The sequence below is a fragment of the Lolium perenne genome, chromosome 1 (assembly GCF_019359855.2).
Source record: "Lolium perenne isolate Kyuss_39 chromosome 1, Kyuss_2.0, whole genome shotgun sequence".
NCBI classification, from domain to species: domain Eukaryota; kingdom Viridiplantae; phylum Streptophyta; class Magnoliopsida; order Poales; family Poaceae; genus Lolium; species Lolium perenne.
In genome coordinates, this window is record NC_067244.2 from 267,593,296 (window position 1) to 267,618,000 (window position 24,705).

Here is a 24,705-nt window from a genome sequence, read left to right on the forward strand (position 1 = left end):
TTATGCATTAGAGACAGCCGCATTCACTTTAAATAGAGCACCATCAAAATCCGTAGAAACCACACCGTATGAATTATGGTTTAATAAGAAACCTAAGCTGTCGTTCCTAAAAGTTTGGGGTTGCGAAGCCTATGTAAAGAAGTTACAACCGGACAAGCTAGAACCCAAAGCGGAGAAATGCGTCTTCATAGGATACCCTAAGGAAACTATAGGGTACACTTTCTATCACAGATCCGAAGGCAAAATCTTTGTTGCTAAGAACGGAACCTTTCTTGAGAAAGAATTTCTCACTAAAGAAGTGACAGGAAGAAAAGTAGAACTCGATAAGATTGATGAATCTATACTCGTTGATCAGAGTAGCGCAGTACCGGAAGTTGTACCTGTATCGCCTACACCGGCAACAGAGGAAGCTAATGATAATGATCATGAAACTTCGAACGAGGAAACTACTGAACCTCGCAGATCGACAAGGGAACGTACCACTCCTGATTGGTATGATGTAACAACCCAAAAAATTTCAAAACAAACAAAATGAATTTCCCTAGTTCCAAATTTTGGAACCAACAAAAACTTTTTTTTAAAATAAGATTGATACATATAAATCTTGTTTAAATCTTGTGTTTTGCCATGATGAGTGTTTTTATGCTTATGTGCTAAACCCTAAAACCCTAAAGTGATCAAGTGAAGGTCACCAACCCAATAAAATAAAGGAGAAAGAAATCAAATAAGGAAAAGGTATATGTGCCTATGGCTATTTTTTTATAAAACTTTACCCTAAGCCTTTCTACTTTGCTTAGAGGTTTAGAAAACCTTCATACACCTTACCTAGTACCTATCAAACCATTTCCAAGTGGTTTCCAAAGAAAATAAAAAGAAACTAAAAATGCCATAGAGGCATATGTGAGAAAAATGCAAATTTGTGAATTTGAGAAGTTTGACCCTAGGACTTGTTGTGAATGGTTGGATCACTTCCAAATACCATTTCAATACTCAACAACATCAATTGGGCCAAGAACACTCAAATCAAAAATCAATACAACATATGCATAGAGGCATATGAGAACCATAGCCCTTTTCACCAAATCTTGACCTATGCTTTTCTACCTTGACCAAAGGGTGTGAAACCTTCTCCAAACCTAATATAACCCTAAATTGACCCTAACCCATGCCCAAGTGAAGCAAGGTGAACCCTTTTCAAAAATAATAAAACTTAACACATCACCTCTTATGTGTTATGGCCAATTTTGCAAATCGTTGATCAAGACCTTTTTGAATGGATTCAATGGTTTGGAAATGTTTCTAAACTCATAAGAACCACATTAGAGTCAACAAAAATCAAAACAAATGGAGAGAAATCAATTGGTGAGAAAATCCCATTTTCACTCAAATACACATAGAGCCAAATTTGCAAATCTTCAAGCAAGGCCACCATTGCTTGATCTCTTGCTTGTAGAATACTTATATGTGATAAACAAACACAATTGCATCAAAGAAACAAGAATCAAATCAAAGGAAATCTCAAATTCAACTTTACATGTGATAATGGTCATGTGACCCATTTATAATATCTTACCCACTTTACACCCCTGCCTTTGACTTTTCTTCAACCAAACTTGGTCAACTCTGACCATGTCATCCAAGACCATGTCAAGGTCAACAACTTTCATGTTGACCACCACACCTCATGTTGACCAGGTTGACCAGTATAGTGTTGCCAAGTGGAGACTTTGAATTAAAGAGAAGATGAGCCACTTTTTGAATTCTTGCAAACCTTCACCAAAATGACCACCACCACCACCATTCCACTTCTATGAATATATAAATGAGATCCACCAAGGGAATTTCCAAAATTTGAAATTTATTTCTTTCGGGCTTTTCATCAAACACCTTATAGGCAGGGATAAACTTTGTGCCCATACTGATTTTCAACTTGGACTCGGTCCAACCTTGATCCCCTCTGCATCTCTGAAGCTCCATCTCACATCACCTCACCCTCTCCATCACCTGCCAACAACTGGAGATGACCCAGCTTGACCCATTGCATCCATGCCGACCAGGGCATGAGCTCACCATGCCCCCTTGATCTCTGGCCCTCTCCAACATGCACCAGCATGTCCCTGGTGTTCCCCACACTCCCTGCGTCGAATGGACACCAGCCCCGGTCGATTCATGCACCACAGTGGCCAGGAGCACGACGCCCAGACGCGCCCAGAAAACGTCCACGCGCGCCAGGACGCGCACGCTGGCAACCCTGGACGCGACTGGACGCCGCTCGTCCCGTCGCCTCACACTTCCCCTCGATCCCTCCTTTCACCCACTTGCTCGCCGTGGACCCTGCAACCTCCCAGACAACGCCATTTCGCCGCAGAACCGCTGTAGCCGACGCCATCGTCCACGACCTTCCGCCACCGTACTGCCATGACGCGAGGAAGAGGACGACGCGACCACTCCTTCCCTGTCCTCGCCATGACGCGCTTCAGCACCGCCACAACGTCTCCTACAGGACGCCCCCATTCCTTGCCCCTTCGTCACCCTGGACCGACGAGCTCGTCGACGACCTGCCCCGCACCCCTCGGCCTCGACCGCCCGCTATAAAAGGAGGGCGCCCTGGCCCCAAATTCGCACACCACCTTGCTCCACTACCTCCCCTGAATCTCCCTGACCCCTTCCCCTCTCCAATTAAGCTCGAGGTCGCCGGAATTTGGACGGAGTCCGCCGCCACGGAAGCTCAACGCCGCCGCTGATTTCCTCCACCCCAAGCTCTGCCGCGACCACCCTCTGCCTCCCCGTCCACGACAACGTCGCCGCGAACCCTCGCTGTGCCTCGCCGGAGCTCCGGTAAGCCGCCGCACCAAACCCTCGCCGTGCCTCGTGCCGCCGCTCGTCGACGTCGACGACGACTCTGCGTCGTCGATCCTCCTTTTAATCCGACGGCCTCAAACCCTGCGTACCGCTTCGGCGTTTTAAACTCCCTGACAGTGGACCCCACTGTCAGGCGGCCCACGAGCATCGCCAGCTTAGCTGGGCCGGCCCGTTTAAGTTCCCGCGCGTCTGTTAGTTTGAATTCAGTAGAATTAATTTAACTCAAATTTGCAAACTGGTGCTGTGTTCAAAATTGAATAGATCCAAATCTACTGAGCCAAATTCAACAAAGTTTATATTTTTAGAAAGCTCATGAAAGGCCCCATCCAACCCCACTGGATTCAAACCAATATCTGTTATAGTTTTTGAATAGTAAAAATAACAAATCAGTAACTTTTCAAACTTCAAATAAATCTTAAAATTCAACCATAAACTATTTTGAGGTGGTTCCACCTCTCAAAAATCACATTTGATGTGGTCTAATTTATTATGTAATAAAATACTATAGTTGTTTCATATGATCTTGGGCTAGATTCAAATAATGGCTATCTGGCCATTTCTAGCTCATTTAAACTTTTTCCAAAATGGTATTTAAATTGTATGAGAGTTTCCCTCTCATTTAAATCTTGTCTCAACTAATTCAATTTGAGGTAGATACCCTGGTTAGTAAAATCTCATACTAAATTAGTTGAGGATATTAATTTGTTTACTTGTGTTATTAAAATTGCATGAGGTGCACCACCTCATTTAAATTATGTTCAAAATTAGGGTTCAAACCTATGAGGGTAACACCTCATTTAAATCAACTTACCAAGTGGCCTAAAGTAATGTGATGATCCTTTTGTTGGGTCTCATATATGCTCACTTGAGGTTATTAATAGGAATTAAATAGCATGAGGTATGGAACCTCATTTAAATCTTTTTCTTGAATGATAAGTGTGAAGAGGTTGACTTTGGTCAACCTAGGTCACATATTATGCATAAGAGAAGTTAAATCTTAATAAGACAATGAGAAGAAGTTATTTCTCTAAGTAATTAAAAGTAACCCCTTAATTAGTATGAGGGGAAATTCTTCTTCCTAAATAAGAAAACAACACATTTACCCACTTATAGTAATAAGTGATGTTAGTTTACTTGTGTAAATTATATGAAGTGTGTCACTTCATTTAAATCTTGTCCCAAGTATTTTCATATGAAGTTTGAACCCCTGGTCAAATACCCTCACATGAAATACTTGGAGATTTAAATCATAATAGGCACTATTAAATGGTATGAGGTATCCCTACCTCATTTAAATCATTTCCTCAAATGATGATGATGAATTGTTGACTTAGGTCAACCTAAATTCATTTGTGATGATTTGAGAAATTAAATCTTAAATAAGATTCAATGAGAGGAAATTATTCCTCAAGAACTATATGGAAACTATCTTTTACATATAAAATAAGAAGAAATTATTCTTCCTCAAAGCAAGACCACCAATGCACCAAATTGTATTAATAGTGTGAATAGAATAGTTTGTGTGAATTTATGTGATGTTTGGAATAGCCAATGAATTGTTTGGTGATTGTATCCTCGTATTCGTTTATAGACGCTAGTACCGGGGACTATCAAGAAGAGGAGGTATTCTACCAAGAAGAAGGAGAAGAAGACCACTTTGATCAATACACCAACCAAGGCAAGCTAACATCCTTGCAAACCATATTATGGCCAGCAAATATTCTTGCAAGACTACCCAAGTGCAAAGCTCCACAAGAGCAAGGCACCATTACTTTTTACTTTATGCTTATAATCCTATTTCCCAGTTTTACTTTACAAGCTTTTGTTTTTGATTATTTATAACTTGCTTTTATAGTTAACTTTGGTCTAGAGATAGAATACTACAAGAGTATCAAACTTAGCCTAGCAAGCTCCAAGATATTTAGCACCCCTCAGGGCTAGTTGCTAGTGCTCGATATCAAAAGTGGCTACTCTAGATGGGAACTTGTGAATTGAAATGACTTTGAAAACCTTGGAATGATGAGTCATTCTATTGAAAGATTTTGAAGGTGAATGTGACTGGTGAATGACTTGGTGAATTTTACAAAAACTGATGGTTGGGTTTGGATGCGATACCTTTCCAATTTTGCAAGTACCCCCACAATACCTGATATGGGTAGGGCTTAACTAGAAGTTTATGTATCTTAGTATGGGTTCCCTCTAAACAAGCGTCATCGGGGTTATCAGCGGAGGCTGCCTCTACAAAAGTGAAGTGATATGAAATGACGTGAATATGAGGTGAATGTCCGGCCCAAGCCTGTGCGGTTCCGGGTTAACAGTTGGTTTTCACCGGGAGGCCAAGCTCATGGGGAGAGATGCCTATACTAGGATATGTAAGTGAAAGGTTATGGTTGGTAGTCCGCACACGGAGTGTGGTAAATCAGGCCGCTTAACCCTGACGGATTATTGCAAATGTTGTGGCACAAGTGTACGACCTCTGCAGAGTGTAGATCTATTCGAATAGCCGCGTCCACGGTTATGGACGGTTGGAAAGGCCATACGGTTCCGTCATCAGACCATTTTCAAAATATGGCATGTGAAGGGTGATTTGAACTTGAAAAGGTGAATGGTGACTTGTGATTTGAATTTAAAGGTGACTTTGACTTTGAATCACAACTGAGTTGTGGGAATGACACTAATGTTCCCACTTGAGTTAGTCGAGCAAATGAAGGTTTTTGATTATTAAAGTGTTTATGAAATAAAACTGGCTTTATGCAAAGGAAACTAGAGCTTAGAACCCCTTACTATAGTTGATAGTGTTTACCTTAGTATTAGTTTGCGAGTACTTTAAAGTACTCATGGCTTTGTCCCTGGCTATTCAAATGGCCAGACTATGAAGAGGAGTACCAGAACCCGGAAGAAGGACAGCAGGAAGTCTACGACAACTAGGATCACTCCTGACGTCAACAGTTGCCTGTGGAATAGATGGACTACTACTACGCGACTTCGCTTCCGCTATGTGTTTTGTAATTGATCAATAGATCAACTAGTATTGTAATGAGACTGGATCATGTGATCCCGTGTTGTAAGACGATTATGCGTTGTAATAAATGATGTGTTGTGATATTAATCTATTATGTCTCGCAAAAACAATATTCCTGGGATTGCGATGAATGGCATAATAGGCATCTGGACTTAAAAATCCGGGTGTTGACAAGTTGGTATCAGAGCCATTGTTGACCTTAGGAGACCCTAGTTAGAATGGACGTCTGTAAAACTTAGTTTCAAAACCAAAGAAGTGAATATTTGTGAAAAACCTATTCTCACTCTTAACCTTGAAATCTTTTTCAAAATGAGAAATTCATGCTCTACTTTTTCTTTGTAGCACTACCTAAAATGTTGCACACTTGACTACTTCTTTAACTTACTTATCCTACGTGCTCACAGATGAAGTACCGATGGGAATCCTATAAGCTTGGATCCGGAGACGACAAAAGTTTCGAAAAGGAGTTGAAGCAACTGGTGGACTATCTAGGACACCCGTATCCCGAGTTCTTCGGAATACCCCTCAAAGCTCAGTTAGGAGAACCACCTCGGTGGGACGTTTCTACTGATCTACGAAGGAAGCTTGATGCCCCGGTATGGGAAACCATCTGGTTTTCTGTAACGGGAAACAATTGGAAGGAAGGACTAGACAAAGCTATGCAAGAAGCAATTTCCCGTCTGTGTGGACAAAATGAGGACAAGATCAAGAACACTCGCTTCATCTACTACCCAAGACATGACTCCATGGGAAGACCGATGGCCATGCCCCCACCACAACCCAAGATGAACCCCTATGAAGCACCGCAGGACTTCAGGCAGTACAAAACCCGCAGAGATTTGGACAATGCCCTCGCCTCTCGCCAAGCACCTCACCCGTGAAGACGAAGACTCCACCCTAAAGAGTAGTATCTCTAAGCACTTAAGTAGGTGTGAGTTGTATCAGGACCCCCCTTGTATCGTAGAACGATGAATGGTTCTTCAAACCAACGGTGTGTTAGCTTTGTAATATGTGATGCTTGGTATGAATGAAAAAGTGTTGTTGGTTTTTACCCCCGCAACACTACTCAAAATTTCAATTTGTGAACTTTTAAAAATTTAACAAAACAAACCATAGGAATTTCCCTCTTATCCTATCATCTACCTCAATGTTCAGATGGCCCCACCAACCCGCAACACCACCCAGGATGCCATGATGCAACTGCTGCAGACAATGATGGCAGACCGAGAAGTCGAGAGAGCTGAACGCCAAGCCAACATTACCGCACTGCAACAGATAGCTCAGAACAACCAAGGCCATGGAAACCACGATCAGCCGGGGTCAAAGCTAAGGAACTTTCAGCACACCAACCCTCCGATGTTCAACAAAACTGAAGAACCCCTAGACGCTGATGACTGGCTCCAGACAATGGAGAACAACCTCGAAGTTGCGCAAGTTGAAGCCGCTGAAAAAGTGCTGTTCGCCACGCACTACTTGGCAGGACCAGCCAGAGCTTGGTGGACCAGCACCCGTGCCATGAATGCAGGACAGATGATGACCTGGGAAGACTTCAAGCTGAAATTTAGCAAGTACCATGTGCCCCAAGGACTGATCAAGAAGATGAGAGACGAGTTCCGTGAACTCAAGCAAGGAAGGATGTCCGTGGTGGAATACCGCGACAGGTTTCTTACTCTGTCAAGGTACGCCCCGGATGAGACCGACACCAATGAGAAGAGAAAGGAAAGATTTCTGAACGGACTGCACGACGAGATGCAAACTGTGTTAGTGAACATTCCGTTCGCTGACTTAGAAGCCCTCGTGGACTCAGCCATACAGATGGAAGGAAAGCTGCATCAGGCCAATGAGAACCGCAAGCGCAGGATGATGAACCAAAATGGACCCCACCATACCCAGAAGTACCGCAATAACTCCTCTGGAGGATTCACCCCAAGATACCACAAGCCAACCACTCAGAATTATCGCCCCAACTACACCAACAACAACGGAGGACCCCCGAAGCCCGGAGGCAATAACAACAACAATCGCAACAACAACAACCACCCCAACAACAGCAACCACAATGAAAACAACAACAACCCCAATACTGCCCCAAGGACTGGAAGCAATGCTACCCCCATCAACCCCAAAGACAAGTCCACCGTCAACTGCTATGAATGTGGAGTTGTGGGTCACTTCTCCAACGAGTGCCCCAAAAAGCTTGCCAGGATTGCCGCCAATATAGCAGCACCTGCTCAGCAACAACGCCGCTTTGCAGGAAGAAGGAACCAGAACAACCACAACGGCCGTCTCTACCACATGACTGCCACTGAAGCTCAGGAAGCACCCCAGACCATGCCAAGTATGTCCTCCTGTTAATAAAATGCTCAATCTCTCTTAGGAACCTAACTTTTCTTAAAATCTCGGGACGAGATTTGTTTAAGGGGGAAGGGTTTGTAACAACCCAAAAAATTTCAAAACAAACAAAATGAATTTCCCTAGTTCCAAATTTTGGAACCAACAAAAACTTTTTTTTAAAATAAGATTGATACATATAAATCTTGTTTAAATCTTGTGTTTTGCCATGATGAGTGTTTTTATGCTTATGTGCTAAACCCTAAAACCCTAAAGTGATCAAGTGAAGGTCACCAACCCAATAAAATAAAGGAGAAAGAAATCAAATAAGGAAAAGGTATATGTGCCTATGGCTATTTTTTATAAAACTTTACCCTAAGCCTTTCTACTTTGCTTAGAGGTTTAGAAAACCTTCATACACCTTACCTAGTACCTATCAAACCATTTCCAAGTGGTTTCCAAAGAAAATAAAAAGAAACTAAAAATGCCATAGAGGCATATGTGAGAAAAATGCAAATTTGTGAATTTGAGAAGTTTGACCCTAGGACTTGTTGTGAATGGTTGGATCACTTCCAAATACCATTTCAATACTCAACAACATCAATTGGGCCAAGAACACTCAAATCAAAAATCAATACAACATATGCATAGAGGCATATGAGAACCATAGCCCTTTTCACCAAATCTTGACCTATGCTTTTCTACCTTGACCAAAGGGTGTGAAACCTTCTCCAAACCTAATATAACCCTAAATTGACCCTAACCCATGCCCAAGTGAAGCAAGGTGAACCCTTTTCAAAAATAATAAAACTTAACACATCACCTCTTATGTGTTATGGCCAATTTTGCAAATCGTTGATCAAGACCTTTTTGAATGGATTCAATGGTTTGGAAATGTTTCTAAACTCATAAGAACCACATTAGAGTCAACAAAAATCAAAACAAATGGAGAGAAATCAATTGGTGAGAAAATCCCATTTTCACTCAAATACACATAGAGCCAAATTTGCAAATCTTCAAGCAAGGCCACCATTGCTTGATCTCTTGCTTGTAGAATACTTATATGTGATAAACAAACACAATTGCATCAAAGAAACAAGAATCAAATCAAAGGAAATCTCAAATTCAACTTTACATGTGATAATGGTCATGTGACCCATTTATAATATCTTACCCACTTTACACCCCTGCCTTTGACTTTTCTTCAACCAAACTTGGTCAACTCTGACCATGTCATCCAAGACCATGTCAAGGTCAACAACTTTCATGTTGACCACCACACCTCATGTTGACCAGGTTGACCAGTATAGTGTTGCCAAGTGGAGACTTTGAATTAAAGAGAAGATGAGCCACTTTTTGAATTCTTGCAAACCTTCACCAAAATGACCACCACCACCACCATTCCACTTCTATGAATATATAAATGAGATCCACCAAGGGAATTTCCAAAATTTGAAACTTTATTTCTTTCGGGCTTTTCATCAAACACCTTATAGGCAGGGATAAACTTTGTGCCCATACTGATTTTCAACTTGGACTCGGTCCAACCTTGATCCCCTCTGCATCTCTGAAGCTCCATCTCACATCACCTCACCCTCTCCATCACCTGCCAACAACTGGAGATGACCCAGCTTGACCCATTGCATCCATGCCGACCAGGGCATGAGCTCACCATGCCCCCTTGATCTCTGGCCCTCTCCAACATGCACCAGCATGTCCCTGGTGTTCCCCACACTCCCCTGCGTCGAATGGACACCAGCCCCGGTCGATTCATGCACCACAGTGGCCAGGAGCACGACGCCCAGACGCGCCCAGAAAACGTCCACGCGCGCCAGGACGCGCACGCTGGCAACCCTGGACGCGACTGGACGCCGCTCGTCCCGTCGCCTCACACTTCCCCTCGATCCCTCCTTTCACCCACTTGCTCGCCGTGGACCCTGCAACCTCCCAGACAACGCCATTTCGCCGCAGAACCGCTGTAGCCGACGCCATCGTCCACGACCTTCCGCCACCGTACTGCCATGACGCGAGGAAGAGGACGACGCGACCACTCCTTCCCTGTCCTCGCCATGACGCGCTTCAGCACCGCCACAACGTCTCCTACAGGACGCCCCCATTCCTTGCCCCTTCGTCACCCTGGACCGACGAGCTCGTCGACGACCTGCCCCGCACCCCTCGGCCTCGACCGCCCGCTATAAAAGGAGGGCGCCCTGGCCCCAAATTCGCACACCACCTTGCTCCACTACCTCCCCTGAATCTCCCTGACCCCTTCCCCTCTCCAATTAAGCTCGAGGTCGCCGGAATTTGGACGGAGTCCGCCGCCACGGAAGCTCAACGCCGCCGCTGATTTCCTCCACCCCAAGCTCTGCCGCGACCACCCTCTGCCTCCCCGTCCACGACAACGTCGCCGCGAACCCTCGCTGTGCCTCGCCGGAGCTCCGGTAAGCCGCCAGCACCAAACCCTCGCCGTGCCTGTGCCGCCGCTCGTCGACGTCGACGACGACTCTGCGTCGTCGATCCTCCTTTTAATCCGACGGCCTCAAACCCTGCGTACCGCTTCGGCGTTTTAAACTCCCTGACAGTGGACCCCACTGTCAGGCGGCCCACGAGCATCGCCAGCTTAGCTGGGCCGGCCCGTTTAAGTTCCCGCGCGTCTGTTAGTTTGAATTCAGTAGAATTAATTTAACTCAAATTTGCAAACTGGTGCTGTGTTCAAAATTGAATAGATCCAAATCTACTGAGCCAAATTCAACAAATTTTATATTTTTAGAAAGCTCATGAAAGGCCCCATCCAACCCCACTGGATTCAAACCAATATCTGTTATAGTTTTTGAATAGTAAAAATAACAAATCAGTAACTTTTCAAACTTCAAATAAATCTTAAAATTCAACCATAAACTATTTTGAGGTGGTTCCACCTCTCAAAAATCACATTTGATGTGGTCTAATTTATTATGTAATAAAATACTATAGTTGTTTCATATGATCTTGGGCTAGATTCAAATAATGGCTATGTGGCCATTTCTAGCTCATTTAAACTTTTTCCAAAATGGTATTTAAATTGTATGAGAGTTTCCCTCTCATTTAAATCTTGTCTCAACTAATTCAATTTGAGGTAGATACCCTGGTTAGTAAAATCTCATACTAAATTAGTTGAGGATATTAATTTGTTTACTTGTGTTATTAAAATTGCATGAGGTGCACCACCTCATTTAAATTATGTTCAAAATTAGGGTTCAAACCTATGAGGGTAACACCTCATTTAAATCAACTTACCAAGTGGCCTAAAGTAATGTGATGATCCTTTTGTTGGGTCTCATATATGCTCACTTGAGGTTATTAATAGGAATTAAATAGCATGAGGTATGGAACCTCATTTAAATCTTTTTCTTGAATGATAAGTGTGAAGAGGTTGACTTTGGTCAACCTAGGTCACATATTATGCATAAGAGAAGTTAAATCTTAATAAGACAATGAGAAGAAGTTATTTCTCTAAGTAATTAAAAGTAACCCCTTAATTAGTATGAGGGGAAATTCTTCTTCCTAAATAAGAAAACAACACATTTACCCACTTATAGTAATAAGTGATGTTAGTTTACTTGTGTAAATTATATGAAGTGTGTCACTTCATTTAAATCTTGTCCCAAGTATTTTCATATGAAGTTTGAACCCCTGGTCAAATACCCTCACATGAAATACTTGGAGATTTAAATCATAATAGGCACTATTAAATGGTATGAGGTATCCCTACCTCATTTAAATCATTTCCTCAAATGATGATGATGAATTGTTGACTTAGGTCAACCTAAATTCATTTGTGATGATTTGAGAAATTAAATCTTAAATAAGATTCAATGAGAGGAAATTATTCCTCAAGAACTATATGGAAACTATCTTTTACATATAAAATAAGAAGAAATTATTCTTCCTCAAAGCAAGACCACCAATGCACCAAATTGTATTAATAGTGTGAATAGAATAGTTTGTGTGAATTTATGTGATGTTTGGAATAGCCAATGAATTGTTTGGTGATTGTATCCTCGTATTCGTTTATAGACGCTAGTACCGGGGACTATCAAGAAGAGGAGGTATTCTACCAAGAAGAAGGAGAAGAAGACCACTTTGATCAATACACCAACCAAGGCAAGCTAACATCCTTGCAAACCATATTATGGCCAGCAAATATTCTTGCAAGACTACCCAAGTGCAAAGCTCCACAAGAGCAAGGCACCATTACTTTTTACTTTATGCTTATAATCCTATTTCCCAGTTTTACTTTACAAGCTTTTGTTTTTGATTATTTATAACTTGCTTTTATAGTTAACTTTGGTCTAGAGATAGAATACTACAAGAGTATCAAACTTAGCCTAGCAAGCTCCAAGATATTTAGCACCCCTCAGGGCTAGTTGCTAGTGCTCGATATCAAAAGTGGCTACTCTAGATGGGAACTTGTGAATTGAAATGACTTTGAAAACCTTGGAATGATGAGTCATTCTATTGAAAGATTTTGAAGGTGAATGTGACTGGTGAATGACTTGGTGAATTTTACAAAAACTGATGGTTGGGTTTGGATGCGATACCTTTCCAATTTTGCAAGTACCCCCACAATACCTGATATGGGTAGGGCTTAACTAGAAGTTTATGTATCTTAGTATGGGTTCCCTCTAAACAAGCGTCATCGGGGTTATGCTGGAGGCTGCCTCTACAAAAGTGAAGTGATATGAAATGACGTGAATATGAGGTGAATGTCCGGCCCAAGCCCTGTGCAGTTCCCGGGTTAACAGTTGGTTTTCACCGGGAGGCCAAGCTCATGGGGAGAGATGCCTATACTAGGATATGTAAGTGAAAGGTTATGGTTGGTAGTCCGCACACGGAGTGTGGTAAATCAGGGCCAGTTAACCCTGACGGATTATTGCAAATGTTGTGGCACAAGTGTACGACCTCTGCAGAGTGTAGATCTATTCGAATAGCCGCGTCCACGGTTATGGACGGTTGGAAAGGCCATACGGTTCCGTCATCAGACCATTTTCAAAATATGGCATGTGAAGGGTGATTTGAACTTGAAAAGGTGAATGGTGACTTGTGATTTGAATTTAAAGGTGACTTTGACTTTGAATCACAACTGAGTTGTGGGAATGACACTAATGTTCCCACTTGAGTTAGTCGAGCAAATGAAGGTTTTTGATTATTAAAGTGTTTATGAAATAAAACTGGCTTTATGCAAAGGAAACTAGAGCTTAGAACCCCTTACTATAGTTGATAGTGTTTACCTTAGTATTAGTTTGCGAGTACTTTAAAGTACTCATGGCTTTGTCCCTGGCTATTCAAATGGCCAGACTATGAAGAGGAGTACCAGAACCCGGAAGAAGGACAGCAGGAAGTCTACGACAACTAGGATCACTCCTGACGTCAACAGTTGCCTGTGGAATAGATGGACTACTACTACGCGACTTCGCTTCCGCTATGTGTTTTGTAATTGATCAATAGATCAACTAGTATTGTAATGAGACTGGATCATGTGATCCCGTGTTGTAAGACGATTATGCGTTGTAATAAATGATGTGTTGTGATATTAATCTATTATGTCTCGCAAAAACAATATTCCTGGGATTGCGATGAATGGCATAATAGGCATCTGGACTTAAAAATCCGGGTGTTGACATATGATCCTTGTCTAAATGTCATGATTGTGGATAACAATGATGAGGACCCTGCGACGTATGAAGAAGCAATGATGAGCCCAGATTCCAACAAATGGCAAGAAGCCATGAAATCCGAAATGGGATCCATGTATGATAACAAAATATGGACTTTGGTAGACTTACCTGATAGCCGAAAGGCTATCGAGAATAAATGGATCTTCAAGAGAAAAACAGATGCTGATGGTAATATTACTGTCTATAAAGCTTGACTTGTCGCAAAGGGTTTCCGACAAATTCAAGGAGTTGACTACGATGAGACTTTCTCACCTGTAGCGAAGCTAAAATCTGTGAGGATTTTGTTAGCAATAGCTGCATTTTTCGATTATGAGATTTGGCAGATGGATGTCAAAACGGCGTTCCTTAATGGAGACATTGAGGAAGAGTTGTATATGGTACAACCCAAAGGTTTTGTCGATCCTAAAAATGCTGACAAAGTATGCAAACTTCAGCGTTCAATCTATGGACTGAAGCAAGCATCGAGAAGTTGGAACCGACGCTTTGATAAGGTGATCAAAGACTTCGGGTTTATACAGTGTCATGGAGAGGCCTGTATTTACAAGAAAGTGAGTGGGAGCTCTGTAGCATTCCTGATATTATATGTAGATGACATATTATTGATCGGGAATGATATAGAACTATTAAGCAGTGTTAAAGGTTATTTGAATAATAGTTTTTCAATGAAAGACCTTGGTGAAGCATCGTATATATTAGGCATCAAGATTTATAGAGATAGATCAAGACGCCTAATAGGGCTATCACAGAGTACATATCTGGACAAGATTCTAAAGAAGTTTAGAATGGACGAAAGTAAGAAAGGGTTCTTACCTATGTTACCAGGCAAGGTATTGAGTAAGACTCAAGGACCGGCTACGGCAGAAGAAAGAGAAAGGATGAGTAATATCCCCTATGCCTCGGCAGTAGGATCTATCATGTATGCCATGCTATGTACTAGACCGGATATAGCACATGCTGTTAGTTTGACTAGCAGATATCAAAGTGATCCAGGAATGGAACACTGGACAGCGGTCAAGAATATCCTGAAGTACTTGAAAAGAACTAAGGATATGTTTCTTTGTTATGGAGGTGACCAAGAGCTCGTTGTAAACGGTTACACCAATGCAAGTTGGAACACTGATCCTGATGACTCTAAGTCACAGTCTGGGTACGTATTTATATTGAATGGTGCTGCAGTAAGCTGGGCAAGCTCGAAGCAGTGCACGGTGGCGAAGTCTTCAACAGAATCAGAGTACATAGCGGCTTCAGAGGCTTCATCAGAAGCGGTATGGATGAAGAGGTTCATTGTAGAGCTCGGTGTGGTTCCTCACTACACCACAACACTAGAACCCCAACCGTTAAGTTGGTCGGGAAAGCCGCTTACGCCAACAGAAAGTCGGTCGGGGATTAGTTTTGCCGACCGACGTTGTCGGTCACTGTAAGTCCGGTCGGTAAAGCCCTTTCCCGACCGACATAGTTTTACCGACCGACGGTTCGACACCATTCCTACAGCTTTCCCGACCGACGTTTTCTTTGCCGACCGGCAATTGTTTCCCGACCAACATTTCTTTGCCGACCGAACTTCGGACGAGGTAAGTTTTACCGACCAACTTTCCGTTAGCACGTACTAGAGAATGCTTCTTTCTAACAGTCGGTCGGTATTTCTTTTGCCGACCAACACTTCAGTAATTTAGCTATATGAATGGAAAAATTCACTATATTCTCATATTCGACACAATCATAAATGCATAACACATAAATAATAGCACACATGACTCTGATATGGATTAAACTCTTACAATACCAATTGTTCATATGTTCTCATCTGATTACAACATAGTCAACATAACATAGATAAGTTGTCACCGCATACAAGCATGTTTTACAAAATGGAAGCCAATGACTACTATATGACCAAGTTTGCTCCATTACACAATTCATTCTGTTGATGGGAAACATCCAGGTACTTGGTGGTTCGCGGGAAATGTTTAGCATGATAATTCATATTTGATGGGGACACCTGCACAAACAAGTACAAACATATAAGATTGCGTTGTTACATACATTCTCAGTTTGGACAAAGTAGTACAAATAGATAGGGTGAAAAAACAAATACAAGCAGGCACCCTACTATTAGCCATATGTTTGACCCAAAATTAGCAGGCACTAGGCATCACAGAACAGCTACATGGCCAGCGGCCAACAGCGGAGGCAGGAAAATTGTTTACGGGGAAAACAGGGAACATTCCCATCAGGTATATGCAAAACAGGGACTCATTCTCATCAGCTATACGGCAATACCCACCAAACAGTATCCATTGCAAGGTATAATCGCTAGCGAGTAACGGAGACTCAACTTTCTCTAAAGAATAAGGAGGCTGATCTACTCACAATGGTCCCATCGCTACTTGATACATGGTAAATTGCACATAGAAAGCAAAGAGGTGAAATGTTGTACGTATGTTTTCTTACATTAAAGAAAAGGATAGTAGTATGTTTCCTTTAATCTTCATCTCTTCTTCCTTTGAATTGAAAATAAAAAACGAAATGCTCAGCCATGAAAATACTATTGCACCCACATGTGCATTAGTTTTGTTCAAAGTACATATCTGTTTAAGATTCAGGTATTGGGTTTACCAAGTAGTACTTTGACTTGGTACAGTGACTTAATTTTCTTCATGCATCAGTGATGGCAGCGGTTGAACGGAAAAATAAAGTAATACCAGTATAGATTAGATGTGACGGTAGAGGTTGAATGGAAAAATAAGGTAATACCAGTATAGATTAGATGTGATGGCAGCTTAGGCTGCAACTTTAGTTTTCAGCAGTGTATCTTCATTTAAAAAAATGCTATGTTGTTAAACTCAATCTACAGGCAGGATGCGAATAAAGAACACAAGTATAGAAATTTTACTCACATCATCTTCAGTTGATGTGTTCGAAACTGATTTTGAACTGAAAAATCTCAGTAGATGAGCCGCATACGCCTGGTTTGTAGGGCTTCATCTACCAAAACTATCACAAGTGAGCATAATAGAAAAAACTAAGGATGTGCATAAAACACACAGGCATGCATGGTGATTACCTTGCTAGATGGCCATGCAATGGACCTTGTGACAGCATCTCTAATGTATAGTAAATCCTCGTACTGATATGGTAGAATAGTATCCCTTTTAATGGCAACATTCACAATAACCTCATAAGTACCAGGTCCAAGGGGCTCCCCACCCACAGTTGTGTCTGGATCGACTGAGAGAACTGTTGCCTTAGCAACAGGAGTTTCAGGACCAGTCCATGCATAAAGAAGCACATCCATCCCAATCTGAAAAGAATGGTATATATATGCAACAAGGATGCATGAGAAAATTACAAAAACATGGAAGCAAAGAGATTTAAATATGCAGTAAGGATGCATGTGAAGCTTACAAGGCTTTCATCTTGCTGGGTTGAAGCGTTTCTTGGATTTGCAACAAATTTCCTTCTCTGAACATTGTCATCTTCACCGTCCTCTTCATCGCCATCTTCGCCATCAATTTCTTCCTCAATTTCATCTATTGAGTTCTGCCAAAAATAATATGTAACTTACTGCATGCATGATGAATATTTAATGCAATGAAGAAATTAGGTATGTGCAAAATTGTTTATTACTCGTCGAGAATTAGAACCATGTTGCGAGCTAGGAGCCTCCAAATTATGCCCTCCTTGTGAAGCTGCCATAATTTCTTGCATTTTGTTCATTTGTTGCTGCATTTGTTGCATCTTCTCCTCCAAAGTGCTCATGCGGTGTTCAGCTTCTCGACGTGCTACCATTTCAACTAGAACCCTTGTGCTCACTTTACCCCGTGTATCCGGTGTGCCCACATCTTGAGGTGTTGGCCCTAGACCTAACACACGAACACGACCCCTTGGCTCTTTCATTCCAACAACTCGTGCAAATAGATCACCTTCTTTCAAACTCTTTTCCTTCCAGTCAGGGTGGACATTAGCTGCCCGTAGGAGTTCACTCTGCATAGTGAATTGCATTTACTATAACATATTTTCTAAATGATAGAAAATATAGAAGGCAAAAGAGACATACAATAATTGGAGCTGCCTCTGGCACGTGTTGTCCTTTGTTTGGTCCTTTCTTGAGCGTATGTGTTCTGATGAACACTTCGTCCCTCCGAGGGGCATACCCAAGTTCGTCAGCCTACAAGGATTTGCATTTATTTATTAGATCTTGAAACACAGCGTCACATTCTTTTCTAACTGGGTCAATATTCTTACTATTTCTTGGGTAACACGGGCATGACTCTTGCTGCCAGCTGTATGAGGCACGGTTGACTTGGCGCGATTTTCTTTGGCTGTAGAACTCCGAGCCTACAAGGATTTGCATTTGCATTCAAATGTACACATATTTGCATTTATATTTGATCCTGCAAGAAAATGGGAAGGCTAACTTACTTCGAATTCAGGAGATCTCCAATATTTAAGAAGGTCCTTCCAATCAGCTTCACTAATTCTGTCATCACATCTAGGCATAAGCTCTTCGTCAGTCAATTCGGGATCAAACTTTGTCTTCTTTAAATCTGCCTTCCATTCCTTCCATTTTCTCTGTGAAGTGTTAATGACATATTTGAGAGCGATTGAGTCCAGCTCATAAAATGCATGTTCAAGTGAAGTGTTAATGACATGTTTCAGAAGACGCTCAGCTAGATGGGTTTAAGTATAGAACACATAAGTTGTAAATTATGTAATACCTGTAAGTGATCCCACACTAGCAACTTCTTTTCTTCATCAACATCTCTCCAATCTATAGCTTTGGGTGGTATATGCTTCCTGACCAGAGTGCCAATGAAGTTGGCAAATTCAGTTGCATCCGGCCCAATTGGTTGGCCATACTCATTGAATGGAATTTTGATTTTCGGCTTATTCATCCTTGCATATATGTTAGCCTTTTTAGTTATCGTTCGCCCACCTTTCTCACCATCAACAAGCTTGGTAGTGATCTCTGCACATTAAGAAAATTAACTGAGATAACTGAGATATTCTAGCTAGTTATAATAGGCTATAGTCTGAAACAATTATAACCTACTATACCTTTGGACGGTTGGTCTGTAGGATTTGCATTAGCACTTTCATTTGCTACCCTGGACCTCAAAACACGTCTTTCAGTTGTATTTTCAAGTGTTGAGGAGGGTGCCTGCATAGATATGTCACAATTATAAGCTACATTTGCAAGAAAATGAACTGAGATAGATATGTCACAATTATAAGCTACATTTGCAAGAAAATGAACTGAGATAGATGATACGTCTCCAACGTATCTATAATTTCCGATGTTCCATGCTTGTTTTATGACAATACCAACATGTTTTGTTCACACTTTATATCATTTTTATGCGTTTTCCGGAACTAACCTATTGACGAGATGCCGAAAGGCCAGTTGCTGTTTTCTGCTGTTTTTGGTTTCAGAAATCCTAGTAAGGAAATATTTTCGGATCGGACGAAATCAATTCCGGGGATCTTATAATTTCGCGAAGCTTCCAGAGCACCGGAGAAAGGCCAGAGGGGTGCCAGGGGGGCCCCACACCCTAGGGCGGCGCGGCCCAAGGGGGGGCGCGCCCCCCTATGGTTTGGGCAGCCCGTGGCCCCTCCGACTCCGACTCTTCGCCTATTTAAGCCGTCGTGACCTAAAACTTCGACACCGCTTGACGAAACTCTAGAAAGACTCCAGGGACGCCGCCACATCGCGAAACTCCAGTTCGGGGGACAGAAGTCTCTGTTCCGGCACCCTGCCGGGACGGGGAATTGCCCCCGGAGCCATCTCCACCGCCGTCTTCACCGCCATCTTCACCGCCATCGCTGCCTCCATGATGAGGAGGGAGTAATCCATCCCCGAGGCTGAGGGCTTCGCCGTAGCTATGTGGTTCATCTCTCTCCCATGTACCTCAATACAATAATCTCATGAGCTGCTTTACATGATTGAGATTCATATGAGTTTTGTATCACAATTCATCTATGTGCTACTCTAGTGATGTTATTAAAGTAGTTCTATTCCTCCTGCACGTGTGTAAAGGCGACAGTGTGTGCACCGTGTTAGTACTTGGTTTATGCTATGATCATGATCTCTTGTAGATTGCGAAGTTAACTATTGCTATGATGGTATTGATGTGATCTATTTGGTTATGTTGATCTATCTTACACTATAAGGTTACTAAAATATGAACATTAATTGTGGAGCTTGTTAACTCCGGCATTGAGGGTTCGTGTAATTCTACGCAATGTGTTCATCATCCAACAAAAGTGTAGAGTATGCATTTATCTATTCTGTTATGTGATCAATGTTGAGAGTGTCCACTAGTGAAAGTGTAATCCCTAGGTCTTGTTCCTAAATACTGCTATCACTGCTTGTTTACTGTTTTACTGTGTTACTACTGCTGCAATACTACCACCATCAACTACACGCCAGCAAGCTATTTTCTGGCACCGTTGCTACTGCTCATATATATTCATACCACCTGTATTTCACTATCTCTTCGCCGAACTAGTGCACCTATTAGGTGTGTTGGGGACACAAGAGACTTCTTGCTTTGTGGTTGCAGGGTTGCATGAGAGGGATATCTTTGACCTCTTCCTCCCTGAGTTCGATAAACCTTGGGTGATCCACTTAAGGGAAAACTTGCTGCTGTTCTACAAACCTCTGCTCTTGGAGGCCCAACACTGTCTACAGGAAAAGGAGGGGGAAGTAGACATCAAGCTATTTTCTGGCGCCGTTGCCGGGGAGGAAAGGTAAAAGGTACTCACACTCCGGACCTTGGCTACCAAGCTATTTTCCGCCATTGTAAGTACTCGAAGCTATTTCCTTTAGATCCTGCAATTGCAACTTTTTGTTTCTTGTTTACACTAGTTAGGCATAATTGAAAACAACAAAAAAATTGGTGAGCTTTTTAGTCTTTTTCCTGATTTAGAATTGTTTGATGCAAAAATTAAAAAACCTATGGAACCTTATTTGCATGCTAGTAGTGATGTTATTAGTATGAATGCAATTACTGCTAATACTATGGATAAGTCTAAGCTTGGGGAAGCTAGTTTATATAAAAATAATCTTTTTTGCTCCTCAGCTTTGGGAGAAATATTTTGCTCTGATAATGCTTTATCTCCCATATGCGATAACTCTAATGATGCTTCTGATACTTTAAATCCACCTGCTGAAAGTATTCCGTATAAAATACCTATGAAAATTATTGAACGTGTTATGGATAACCACTATAAAGGGGATGGAACTGTCCATCATAAAGATCATTTACTGTTTTTGCATGAATTATGCGGGTTATTCAAGTGTGCAGGTATCTCTATGGATGAAGTGAGGAAGAAGCTATTCTCTGTTTCGCTGTCTGGTAAAGCGGCGCATTGGTATAAATTGTTGGAGAATAGTCATTCTCTTGGTTGGGAGGAAATTGCATCTCTCTTTTATTCTAAATTTTATCCTCCGCATGAAGTGCATATTGATAGGAATTATATTTATAACTTTTATCCTCGTGATGGAGAGAGTATTTCTCAAGCGTGGGGGAGATTGAAATCACTAATGCTCAAATGTCCCATTCATGAGCTCCCCCGTAATGTTATTGTTAATAATTTTTATGCGAGGCTTTCAGGACAACACAAGGACCATCTGGACGCGTGTTCGGAGGGATCTTTCACAAGCAAGGAGGTTGAAGCTAGGTGGGATCTTCTTGATCGGATTGAGGACAACGCTGAAGGATGGGAGAACGACAAAGGTAAAGAGTCAGGTATAAATTATGATTATGAATGCATTGAAGCTTTTATGGATACCAATAAATTTCGAAATATGAGTGCTACTTATGGTCTTGACTCTCAAGTTGTTGCAAATCTTTATAAATCCTTTGCTTCTCATTTTAAATTGCCTAAAAAGAATTTTGATAAGTATCATGAGCCTTTTAAAGAGGCTTGCATGAAGAATGAAATTGCTGTTAATTATTGCAATAAGCATGCTCAAACTCCTAAGAATGCTATTTCCTATAAGCATGTTAATTTTTGTGGAATGCATAGACCTTGTGGAATTAATCAAGCCAAAGATGAATATTGCATCCATCATACTAATGAAAAAACTAGAAAGTGGGCTAGGGCTCTAGATGATCTCGGTAAAAAAGTTTGTGCCCTCTATCCTTTTATTTGTGAAGTTTGCCATGGAGTGGGTCATTTTAATTTTCAATGCTCCTCCAATGATAATTTGAACCCAATGAGTGCTGCAAATTTGTATTGTGATGATGAAATTACTCCTAATCAGCATGATGAACTTACTTTATTTTTGGGGAGTGAAGAACTGTCGAGAAAAATTTCTTTGTTACATATGAGTGATCTTGATGTTGATGATGTCCTGCATGGGTGTTTTTCTTATTGCATTGATAATAGCCATACAAATACTTACATACAAAATATTTTAGAAGATGACACCTTGCCAAAATATGATAGGACCGCTGTGTGTTTTCAATTAATTAATGAAAAGGAGGGATCCTCCCAAGTTTCTTCTATTGTTTCTGAAAGTAAATCAGGTTATGCGGACAAGCCACCCTTCAAGCCTCTTCCTCCTAAAGAAGGGAACGTGGAGAAGGAAGAGAAGAAGAAGAAAAAGGGAACGAAGAAGAAGAAGAAGAAGAAGAAGAAGAAGAAGAAGAAGAAGAAGAAGGAGAATAAAAAGAAAGAGGTAACGGCGTATCCCCGCGTGAATGAGATAACGCTAGGTAACCGTAAGTATGTTGCTCCTAATGATTATTGTGATAATGAATCTGAATACGATGATCTTCCTATGCCCTTTACATACATTAGCAATCATGATTTGAATGAGCACACTACTTTTGATATTGCAAATCTCTGGGAAACTAAATCTGAAAATGATGATGATAATAATTGCCATAGTGTCAGTGCTATCCATGCTTCCTCCCATAATGATATAGAAAGCTCTAAGCTTGGGGAAGAGGTGTTTGAAAATCCTTTTGCTACTGGTCATTATGTTCTTGATACATCTCCTTCTAATAATAATGATGGTATGGTCATAGATAAACCGACTGTGAAAGATAACTATTCTATTTCTTATGATGACACTGTGCCTCCGATCTTTGATGATTATTATAAAGAATGCTATGATATAGGTTATAACTATCCTTATGAAACTTGTCATAGTCATGATTGGGTTACTAAAAACAATTCCCTTAATATGCAACTTGTTTACCATGTTCAAATTCTTGATAATAATCCTGCTCCAATTACTATTAATGAAAAGAACTCTCCTTATGCCAAAATTAACGATACTTCTATACATATGAACCATGATAAGAATGTTTTAAGTGATGGGTATATTGTGGATTTCATCAATGATGCTACTGAAAGTTATTATGAGAGAGGGAAATATGGTTATATGCATCTTAATAATATTAAGTTTCCCCTCTTTATGTTGAGAATCTTGAAGTTACTCGTGTTTTATCCTCTTATGCTTGTCACTTTGTTCTTCATGAATTCATTTGTGTACAAGATTCCTCTGCATAGGAAGCATGTTAGGCTTAAATGTGTTTTGAATTTGCCTCTTGAAGCTCTCTTTTGCTTCAAATACTATTTCTTGCGAGTGCATCACCAAAACTGCTGAGCCCATCTTAATGGCTATAAAGGAAGAACTTCTTGGGAGATAACCCATGTGTTATTTTGCTACAGTAATTTGTTTTATATTTGTGTCTTGGAAGTTGTTTACTACTGTAACAACCTCTCCTTATCTTAGTTTAGTGTTTTGTTGTGCCAAGTTAAGCCGTTGATAGAAAAGTAAGTACTAGATTTGGATTACTGCGCAGTTCCAGATTTCTTTGCTGTCACGAATCTGGGTCCACCTCCCTGTAGGTAGCTCAGAAAATTAAGCCAATTTACGTGCATGATCCTCAGATATGTACGCAACTTTCATTCAATTTGAGCATTTTCATTTGAGCAAGTCTGGTGCCATTTTAAAATTCGTCAATACGAACTGTTCTGTTTTGACAGATTCTGCCTTTTATTTCGCATTGCCTCTTTTGCTATGTTGGATGAATTTCTTTGATCCACTAATGTCCAGTAGCATTATGCAATGTCCAGAAGTGTTAAGAATGATTGTGTCACCTCTGAATATGTTAATTTTTATTGTGCACTAACCCTCTAATGAGTTGTTTCGAGTTTGGTGTGGAGGAAGTTTTCAAGGATCAAGAGAGGAGTATGATGCAACATGATCAAGAAGAGTGAAAGCTCTAAGATTGGGGATGCCCCGGTGGTTCACCCCTGCATATATCAAGAAGACTCAAGCGTCTAAGCTTGGGGATGCCCAAGGCATCCCCTTCTTCATCGACAACATTATCAGGTTCCTCCCCTGAAACTATATTTTTATTCCGTCACATCTTATGCACTTTACTTGGAGCGTCTGTATGTTTCTTGTTTTTGTTTTTGTTTGAATAAATGCTTGTGTGGGAGAGAGACACGCTCCGCTGGTTCGTATGAACACATGTGTTCTTAGCTCATAATATTCATGGCGAAGGTTGAAACTGCTTCGTTAATTATTATATGGTTGGAATTGGAAAATGCTACATGTAGTAATTGGTATGATGCCTTGAATAACTTGATACTTGGCAATTGTTGTGCTCTTGTTTAAGCTCTTGCATCATATACCTTGCACCCATTAGTGAAGAAATACATAGAGCTTGTTAAAATTTGGTTTGCATCAGTGGTTTCTCTAGAGTCTAGATATTTTCTAGTAAGATGTTTGAACAACAAGGAAGACGA

General features: G+C 41.2%; 1 protein-coding gene across 1 annotated transcript; it reads right to left on the bottom strand.

Annotated features, from left to right (window-relative positions):
- Nucleotides 1–15,678: 15,678 nt before the first annotated feature.
- LOC127327908 (uncharacterized) lies at nucleotides 15,679–18,113 on the bottom strand. The gene is made up of 5 exons (XM_051354723.2): nucleotides 17,990–18,113; nucleotides 17,560–17,916; nucleotides 17,338–17,472; nucleotides 16,997–17,233; nucleotides 15,679–15,931 (listed from the first exon to the last, which is right to left on the bottom strand). The coding sequence occupies exons 2-5, from the start codon at nucleotides 17,827–17,829 to the stop codon at nucleotides 15,818–15,820; spliced, it is 756 nt and encodes a 251-aa protein (XP_051210683.1). The 5' UTR covers nucleotides 17,830–17,916; nucleotides 17,990–18,113; the 3' UTR covers nucleotides 15,679–15,817.
- Between the last annotated feature and the right edge of the window lie 6,592 nt (nucleotides 18,114–24,705).

Bases quoted from the DNA above. Each gene is read 5' to 3' on its own strand.
- LOC127327908 (XM_051354723.2), bottom strand. From the start codon at position 17,829: ATGAAAGAGCCAAGGGGTCGTGTTCGTGTGTTAGGTCTAGGGCCAACA. The intron at 17,473-17,559 runs GTAATAAACAAT...TATTTTTGGCAG, and splicing joins ATGGTTCTAATTCTCGACGA to AACTCAATAGATGAAATTGA. The intron at 15,932-16,996 runs GTAATCACCATG...TTGTTTGTGCAG, and splicing joins TTGCATGGCCATCTAGCAAG to GTGTCCCCATCAAATATGAA.